Source organism: Vidua macroura, chromosome 19 (assembly GCF_024509145.1).
Source record: "Vidua macroura isolate BioBank_ID:100142 chromosome 19, ASM2450914v1, whole genome shotgun sequence".
Taxonomy (NCBI): Eukaryota; Metazoa; Chordata; class Aves; order Passeriformes; family Viduidae; genus Vidua; species Vidua macroura.
In genome coordinates, this window is record NC_071589.1 from 12,634,852 (window position 1) to 12,644,273 (window position 9,422).

General features: G+C 62.8%; 1 protein-coding gene across 1 annotated transcript; it reads left to right on the forward strand.

The window, feature by feature from the left end:
- Positions 1-7,183: 7,183 nt before the first annotated feature.
- Positions 7,184-9,220, forward strand: RPL38 (ribosomal protein L38). The gene is made up of 5 exons (XM_053994514.1): positions 7,184-7,274; positions 7,467-7,498; positions 7,731-7,791; positions 8,834-8,956; positions 9,122-9,220. Exons 2-5 carry the CDS (start codon positions 7,496-7,498, stop codon positions 9,145-9,147), a joined length of 213 nt encoding a protein of 70 aa, XP_053850489.1. The 5' UTR covers positions 7,184-7,274; positions 7,467-7,495; the 3' UTR covers positions 9,148-9,220.
- Positions 9,221-9,422: the final 202 nt, after the last annotated feature.

The window sequence follows — 9,422 nt, forward strand, 5'->3', positions numbered from 1 at the left end:
AAGGGTCCCTGTGTCCCACCCCAGCGACACGGCTGTGCTCGTCCCCCGCCTGTGCCATTGCCATTCCCCCCTCGCGCCGCCGGGCTCCCCCGGCTGATTTATGGAAGCACAAGGATGCAATCAAGGCCGCGGCCCCCGAGGACGCGGCGGCGGCTCCGCCGCGCTCGGACCGGGAGCCCGCGGCGGCTGAATGCCAATGGGGAGCGGGGCCGGCGGGGCCGGCAGGGCCGTGGCAGGTCCCCGCCGGGAAGATGGATCTCTGCACCCGTGCCTGGAGATGCTCGAGGCAGGGCTGGAGGAGCGGGATGTGCTCCTGCGAATGGGCGTGCGGTGTCAGGAGAGGGGACGCGCTGCATCCATAACGCCGGTGACAAATGGCATCCCTCCGGGAAGGAGCCCCCGACGCAAAGCAAATATCTCCCAGCAAAGACAACACCGGTGTGGCGAGTGACAGGATTTGTCACCAGCTCCCGGGAAGGCGCCAGAGCCGCGCAGCCTCTGCCCTCGCCTCTGGGGAGCCCTGGGCACGCCGCTCTCCCCTCGGACCGCAACACCCCAGCCCCGAGCAGCGATTCCCGGTCCGCGCTGGCTCCTCTCGCCTGACGTGAGCTGATTTTGGGAGGCAGTGGGTGGCGAGGGAGTACAGCTGCCGCTAAGTTATCCAAACGATTTATCTTAAGATTCATCCAGAATTCATGGCGCGGGAGCCTGGGCCGTGTCGGCCGTTAATATTCATGCGGATTTGGAGCAGCGTTAATCACCGGCGCTGACAATTGGCACTTCCCTTAATTGCCCGTGCAGCCGGCTCTGCCCGCCGTGTCCCTCCCCCTCCGCCCCCCCCCGGGATGGGTGCAGGGTCACCGAATGTCCCCGCACGGCTTTTTGTCCCCGTCTTGGTGCGGCACGAGGGGCTGCTCCCCAATTCCCTGCTCGGAGCATCCCCAGCGCCCCGGGCTGAGCATCGCTGCACCCACAGCCGAGCTCAGGGGCCTGGCGCATCCCCGGGGGCCGTCGCTGTCCTCCAGTGGCACATCCCAGCGCGGGGACACGGATGTGGATCCCGGTGGAGCCGTGCCCTCGCTGCCGCTGTCCCCGTGGAGCATCCCCAGGGTGACATCGCTGCGCCCACGGCGCAGCTCAGGGGTCTGGATCCTGGGAGAGCCACCCCCGGCGCTCTCTCCTCATCCTCCCGTGCCTTATTCCACCGTGGGGACACAGCAGAGCTCTGCCCTCGCTGCGCCCGTGGCTGCTGGAGCATCCCCAGCACCCGGGGCGGGCACGCCTGGAGCAGCTCCCACCGCCCTCGGGGCCCTCCCGGTCCTCCCCGGCACATTCCGGCCTGGAGCCGTGTCCGGAGCGCGGCGGGGCTGCGGCCCGGCTGCCAACCCGCGGTTACCTGTCACCGCTGTCACTGCGCTGCCATCCCGCCAGCTGCCACGGCGCGCCCGCGGAATACCAATGAGGATCCGGGAGCCGCGGAGCACGGGCCCGAGAGGCACCCCCGGGGATGGGGGACAGCGTGTGCCCACGGGCAGGGGGGGCAGCTGCCCCCAGCCAGGCGCTGACACCCCTGCAGCTGGTGACAGGTGGGGACACAGCGGTGTCACCAGCACGCTCCGCGTGCCCTGGCAGGACACAGCCGTGAGGTCACTCGTGGGGCCGCGCAGCCCAAAAGCAACTCCGGGAAGCAGCACATGGGGCTGGGAGCCTCTCCCCCCCCACATCCCATCCATCCCCCTGCGGAGCCAAAGTAATCCCAAAAAAACCCCTCAAACGCCGCCCCCAAGCCCTGGTGTCCCCTCTCGCCGCTGCGGCTCTGGGCGGGTTTCAGCTGTCCGCGCGCTGTAATTGTCCTAATTAGATCGACAGGTTTTGATGAAGGTTTCACAAGGCACAAGAAAGCAGGGAGGCAGGAGGAGATAATGGGATCGCAGATGACATTCCCATCACCCAGCCTCTCCCACCGCCGCTGCTGCAGCCCGGTCGGAAAATTATGCGTAAGGGGGGGAGGAAAATTACCATAATCTTCCTCTGCAGGATGAGACCAAACTCGGCTGGAGCCGAGAGAGGTGGCAGGGAGCTGCTCTGTCCTCGCCCAGCAGTGCCACCACGGGTGTCACCCATCCGTGTCACCCACCGCCCGCTCTGTGTGCCGTGGTGCCAGCACCCACCGGGGCCTGGTCTGTGCCCGCCTGGCACTGCCCACCCATGGCAGCCCCGTGGTGGGTGAGGGTCTCCCTGCATCCCGTCAGGTCCTGGATGTGTCAGGTGTCATCGCTGGGTCACTACTGGTGACCCCCGGTGGGTTTGGGGACATCGGGGGGACACGTGAGGGACACGCAGCACCCCACAAGCTGGCCTGCGCCCCCAGGCAGAGCAGATCCCCTCTGAGGGGGACAGAGGGGGACACTGGGGTGCCACCCCCCGGCTCCAGCTTCTCACAGCCCCCAAAACAACTGGAGGCAAAGCAGGGGCCGCTCCCCACCCGAATGCTGCTCCTGGCTCCCGTCTGGATGCTCTGCCCGGGCAGGATCCAGCCCAGCCCATCCCTAAATCAAAAATATTTCTGTATTCCAGAGCTTCCAACAGTGCCCGATGCCTGCAGGAAAACTTCCAGCCCAGTTATCCTTCTTCTCTCTGCTCTGGCCACGCCACGGTGCCAACACCAAACTCAACTTCCCCCCAGCCCTGTGCTCCCCCTTCCCCAAATTTGTTGCCTCATTTCCAGGGCATTTCCATGAAAACAGGCGCTTTGTTTCTTGGGATTCAGCTCTGCCCCCGTTCCCCCCCTCAGCCTTTGTCCTCCACAAACACGGAACAAAGGGGGAAGGGACAGGAAAACGCCACGGAGCCCCCAAAGGGGCTGGTTTGAGCCACAAATTGCCCGTGCAGCTGCGGCTGCTCGGGGCGAGCCGGGCTGATGGATGGGCCCGCACCGAGACCTGAGCACAGAATCCCAGAATGCCAGAATCCCAGAATCACAGAATCCCAGAATCCCAGAATCACAGAATCCCAGAATCTCAGAATCACAGAATCACAGAATCACAGAATCCCAGAATCACAGAATCCCAGAATCACAAAATCCCAGAATCCCAGATTCACAGAATCCCAGAATTACAAAATCCCAGAATCACAGAATCCCAGAATCACAAAATCCCAGAATCACAGAATCCCAGAATCACAGAATCTCAGAATCACAGAATCACAGAATCACAGAATCCCAGAATCACAGAATCACAGAATCCCAGAATCACAGAATCCCAGAATCACAAAATCCCGGAATCACAGAATCACAGAATCACAGAATCCCAGAATCACAGAATTCCAGAATCCCAGAATCACAAAATCCCAGAATCACAGAATCCCAGAATCACAGAATCTCAGAATCACAGAATCTCAAAATCACAGAATCCCAGAACCACAGAACCACAGAATCACAGAATCACAGAATCACAGAATCCCAGATTCACAGAATCACAGAATCACAGAATCACAGAATCACAGAATCACAGAATCCCAGAACAATGAGGTTGGAAGAGACCTCTAAGATCATCGAGTCCAACCTGTGCCCTAACACCTCACCTAGACTGTAGCACCAAGTGCCATGTCCAGTCTTTTTTTAAACAAATCCAGAGATGGTGATTCCACCACCTCCCTGGGAAGACAACTCCAGTACTTTATTATTCTTTTGGTGATTTTTTTTTCCTAATATCCAACCTGTACCTCCCCTGATGCAGCTCGAGGCTGTGTCCTCTTGTTCTGTCAGTGCTGCCCGGTGGAAGAGACCGACCCCACCTGTCTGCACCTCCCTTCAGGGAGTTGTGGAGAGCAACGAGGTCACCTCTGAGCCTCCTCTTCTCCAGGCTGAGCACCCCCAGCTCCTCCAAACGTTCCTCACAGGGTTTGTGTTCCCAGCCCCTCTCCAGCCTCGTTGCCTCCTCTGGATGCGCTCGAGCATCTCAATGTCCTTCCCAAACTGAGGGGCCAGAGCTGGGCACAGAACTGGAGCACGCAGGAAAATGAGAGTGAAAGGGGGAAAAAAGAGGGAAACAGGGAGAGATTCCTGTCCCTGCTAGTGATAAATGCTCCCAGCACACGGCAGAGAGGGCAATCCACCTTTGTCCTCTGCGCCGGGGGGAGAAATTCTGCTAAACTCGGGGAGAAATCAATTCCTGCTGCAGTTTGTGCCCCGAATCTCCAGTGAACGCGCCCTGCCGTGTCCCCTGCTCGCTCTGCCCGCCCCCACCTCCTCCTCCCCGCTGTTCTGAGGGGCACGGGGCTGGAAGAACAACTCGGGTGACAGTGACAGAGGTGCCAGCGCGGTGGCACCACCCTGGGGACGGCGTGGGGCCACGCTGCTCTGTGTGCACAGCTGGAGACGCGTGTTGGGAAGAATTCACGGGGAATTCCTTCCTGGAAGGAGCTGCCCAGGGAGGTTTGGAGTGCCCATCCCTGGAGGTGCCCAAGGGAGGGCTGGAGGTGGCACTCAGAGCTCTGGGGACAAGGTGGGGATGGGGCACAGCTTGGATTCACTCCTGGAGGTTTTTTTCCAACCCGATCCTGGGATTCTGCCGGGCCCTGGGCTGCACGGCTCCATCTGCCACAGCCCAGCCGTGCCTCAGCCACTCGTGTCCCCTTTTGGGCTCCTCTGGGCCCAGACTGGGGCTCAGCCCCGCTGGGATGTCCCCGTTCCCGAGGACAGGGACACCTCCCGTGCTCAGGCCTGCTGTGGGACCCCGAAACTGAGGGTGGCCGTGGATCCATGGAATGGTTTGGCTTGGAAGGACCTTAAAGCCCATCCAGTTCCACCTTTGCCGTGGGCAGGGACACCTCCCACTGTCCCAGGGTGCTCCAAGGGATGATCCAGCCTGGCCTTCCCCTCCTTCCCCCGGCTCTCCGTGTGACCTGGCTGGGTGGGGGGCACCGGAGCTGCCACAGGGACCCCCCCTCACTGTCCCACCAGTGCCCTGCCGAGGTTCTCCTTGTTTGCAGCCTCGTTAAAGACAGGCTAATTACGGATAATTAGCTCCATGGGTGCTGGAGCTTCCTCCCCCCCTCCAGCATCCGGCTCTGCCCGGCGCGGCATCCAGGGATGGAGCAGAACCGTGACCCCCAAAAAAAAAAAAAAAAAATAATCCCGTCGGCTTTTTATTCTGTTTTTAACGATCAGCCCCTGCCCCCCCCGCGGGGGCTGCCGGGGGTCCCTGAGGTCCCCAAGGGACAGAGCGGGACGTGTGGCAGCACAAGGGCTCTGGGGAGGGAGCCGAGCCTGTGCCACCAGCTCCCCCATGGTGCCACCAGGTCCCCGAGGGCACAGGTGGCACCCGCAGCTCCCGGGAGGGGTGCCCGGAACGATGCCATGCCTTGGGGTGCCTTTGGAATCTCGTTTTTCCTCCACGTGGCTCCAAGGACTCCCTATGGAGCTGCTGGAGAAGAGGAGGAGGAGGAGGAGGAAGGTCCCCACTGACCTCACAAACCCCCCAGCAAGGGGCTTCAGGGCACCCCCAAACCACGAGGATCGAGCCCTTCGCGGCGCTTCCCCAGCAGAACGCGAAGGATTTTTTAATCTCAACCTGGCAGTCGGAGGCTGAGTTAAGGCCGTTAATTGAATTTCCTCCGGCGGCGGAGCCGGGCCGGGATGGGGGGAGGCGGCAGGGAACGCATTTGATGTCTTAGAAAAGCTGCGGATTCCGAACGTGGTGGGCTTTGGGCTTGGGATTTTTTAATTTTTTTTTTTTTTTTTTTTTTTTTAATTTAAAGTCGGTCGTAAAAAAAGCCCGGCTTTGAGGAGCTAACGACTCTCATGAATTATTTTTGTTGATTTAGGCACCCACTCGGCTTTAAATATTATTAATAAAGGAAAAATTATGCTTTTCCTTGCGGATGGGTGGGGGAATGACGCTGGCCCGGGGGTGCAGGGGAGGGGGGGACAGGCTGCAGCCCCTTCCCCTGCCAAGGTGCGTTTTGGGACACAAACGGGGGGGTTGTGGATGGACAAGGAGCCGGTTGGAATGTCCCACCCGGAGGGTCAGCGGCTCAGAGCGCTGGTGGCCCTCAGGGTCCTCACCGGGAGCGGGGTTACTTCCCCTCTTCATTAACGGCACAAATAAAGGGATCACGGAACGGTCCGGGTGGGAAGAGACCCTAAACTCATCCCATTCCACCCCTTCCACAATCCCAGGCTGCTCCAAAACGCCCAACCCCACGGACACTGCCAGGGATGGGGCAGGGAGCGGAGCAGGGTGAGCCTTAAGGTCCCTCCCAGCCCCAATCATTCCGTGATCCCACAAAAACCCCGGGGATTTTTGGGGTGCCTGGACGCTGCCTCAGCTCCCCCCTCGGCGGCAGCATTCAGCGCTGGTGCCAGATCGGGCGCTCTCCACGCCACTTTAGTTTTATTGTTATGCCAAAAGCTTTAATTCGGGGCTGTCGTCCTCCCGCGCCGCTGATTTACGCCGCCAGGGGTTTAATTACACCATTCAGCATTTCTTAAAACATGGAAAAAACCGCCCGAGTTCGGGAGCAATTAAAAGGCAGCGGAGTAGATCAGCCCATCGGAGAGGAGCTGAATAAATCAAACTATTTAAAAGCTCGTTTGGTGGCGGGGGAGAAGGGTCCCAGCCCAAACCCATCTCCTGGCTGGGAGCTGCGGGTCTCACCCCAGCAAATGGGCTTGCGGTGATACTGGGAGTTACTGGGGGGGTTGTGACCCCGTCCAGCAGCCCCAAAAGCCGGCCCAGCCCCACGGGGGGCTCGGCAGGACGGGGATGGGGACAGGGACAGGGACAAGGACAGGGACAAGGACAGGGACAGGATGGGGCTCTGGCTCCTCGCCACCCATCCCCAGGGTTTCTGCCCGCCGTTTTGGGGTGGTTTAGCAAGGCTTCGGGGCTTTCCGCGGGATCGAAGCTCTCTCTTGTGGCAGAGCCGCTCCATTACAGCCCAGCCCGGGTTAACGGAGCGCCGGCTGCTCCCGGGGCTCCGCGGAGCCTCGCACCGACCGCCCCCCGAGAGATCGGGAAAACTGCCAGCAGCCCGCCCCGCTCGCCGCGCCCGGCCCTGCGAGGCTGGGCGTGCCCAAAATTCCCCCCGCAGCCGCTCCCGCCGCCCGCACCGGGGCCGGGCCCGCACCGGGGCTGAGCCCCCGCCGCCTCATCGCACCTCCCGCCGCCGCCGCCATCCGACGCTTTTTGGCCGCCGCCCGCGCCGTAGGAAATAAAGCCCCGGTTGCGGAAGTGCCGCGTTCATTTCCGGTTTGTTCGCGGAGGCTGCGGGTGAGCGATGGCGGCCGGGGGGAACCGGGGGGGGGCCCGGGGGGATCCGCCGCCATCCGCGGCCTCGCGGCACCGGGCGGCACCGGGGCGGCCCGGGGGGGAGGAGGGGGCGCGGGGAGACCCGATGGCGGGGGCGGGGGACGCGATGGCGGGGGGCTGCGCTGACACCATCTTGGCCCGTTTATGCCGCAGGTTGGAGCTGGCGAAGCCGAGCTGGGACCATGGTGAGGCTGCGAGGGGAAGCGAGGGGAGGGAAGGGGGCCCTGGAGTGAGGGAGGGGTGGCTGTGGGGGTCTCTGCGGTGCAGAACGGGGGGTGGGCGAGCAGGGCGGCCCTGCGGCTGCGGAGCGAGCTCCGGGCTCCCGGGCCGGCCCTGCCCGTGGCACGGATGAGCTTTGGGGTCCCTTCGGACGGGAAGCGGTCCGTGATTGCACGAGGTTGTTGTTTGGCTCCGCAGCCTCGCAAGATTGAGGAGATCAAGGATTTCCTGCTGACGGCGCGGCGGAAGGACGCCAAGTGTGAGTGGGGGGCTCCGGGCACGACCGGGGGGTGCTCCGGGCAGGAGTGAGGGGGTGCTCCGGGTACGACCGGGGGGTGCTCCGGGCACGACCGGGGGGTGCTCCGGGCAGGAGTGAGGGGGTGCTCCGGGTACGACCGGGGGGTGCTCCGGGCAGGACCGGGGGGTGCTCCGGGCAGGACCGGGGGGTTGCTCCGGGTACGACCGGGGGGTGCTCCGGGTACGATCCGGGGGTGCTCCGGGCAGGACCGGGGGGTGCTCCGGGTACGACCGGGGGGTTGCTCCGGGCAGGAGCGGGGGGTTGCTCCGGGCAGGAGCGGGGGGTTGCTCCGGGCAGGACCGGGGGGTGCTCCGGGCACGATCGGGGGTTGCTCCGGGTACGACCGGGGGGTGCTCCGGGCAGGAGCGGGGGGTGCTCCGGGCAGGACCGGGGGATGCTCCGGGCACGATCGGGGGGTGCTCCGGGCAGCACCGGGGGTTGCTCCGCCCGTTCCCCGTGGACACTGAGGAGCTCCCTGCCTTGGGAATGCCGCGGGTCTCGGGGCTCCCAGGTGCGGCTGTGGCTCAGTGACCGAGGTCCCTCCTGTGGGGCTCCAGGGGGGGTTTCCCGGGGAATGCTGTTCCCAGCCGTGCATTCCCACCTCGGCCAGGCCCCACGTGCAGCTCCCCGGCAGCAATTCCCAAATATCGCCCTGCTCTGTGGGGTGGTGCCGTGTGGGGCGCTGGAGTTCTGCCACCACAGGTGATTGATTCATCGCCCTCAGCGGGAGATTGTTGTTGCCACCACGAAATGAGGATAATTGAGGATAATTTGTCTCACTGTTCAGCAACACGGGAAGAGTTTTCTTTCTTCTCCCTCTTGTTTGGATTCCCTCAGGGATCCTGCGAGAAGGGAGAGTTGGGCACTGGGAGAGCCCTCACGGAGCTTTTTCCTCCCCGTCCTCACTCTGGAGGGAGCTGGAGGTTTCTGCACGGGGCAGGCAGCGGGTTGGGTTTCCCAGGGGTGACGCTGGGGTGTCCCTGCTGTCCCCTCCACCCCACAGCCGTCAAGATCAAGAAGAACAAGGACAATGTGAAGTTCAAGGTGCGCTGCAGCCGGTACCTCTACACGCTGGTCATCACCGACAAGGAGAAGGCTGAGAAGCTGAAGCAGTCCCTGCCCCCAGGTATCCCGGGAATCTCTTGGGTGGCTGGGATTGAGGAGCCCCTTCCCTGTGGAAGGGTCCCTGGAACTGGGTCACTGCTTGGTGTTCCCGTGGGGCTGGAGGGCTCCAGGCACCCCTTCCATGCCTGAGCCCCCCCCAAGTCCATGCCCTCTCTCTCCTCCCCAGGTCTGGCCGTGAAGGAGCTGAAATGAGCCGGGATCAGCTGGGTACCTGTTGGATTTTCTGTGTTTGTTAAAATAAATAAAAAACTGTTCCCGGTTGTCACGTTTGGTGTTTCACAGCTTGCTTTTCCTGGCCCTGGAGCCACTCTGGGGGTCCTGGGGCTGGTGCTGCTCCCGGCAGAGGGGCGCGGGGGCCACTTCTGGTACCTGTGGGCACCGGCGAGTCACCAGACCTGGAGCCACCATTGTTCCTGGTGGCCCCGGGGTGACAGCTGGGGCTGGCACACAGGGCCACCGGCGACTCC

Coding starts and splice junctions, on each gene's coding strand:
- RPL38 (XM_053994514.1), top strand. Junction 7,792..8,833: donor GCGGCGGAAGGACGCCAAGT/GTGAGTGGGGGG, acceptor TCCACCCCACAG/CCGTCAAGATCAAGAAGAAC. Junction 8,957..9,121: donor GAAGCAGTCCCTGCCCCCAG/GTATCCCGGGAA, acceptor TCTCCTCCCCAG/GTCTGGCCGTGAAGGAGCTG.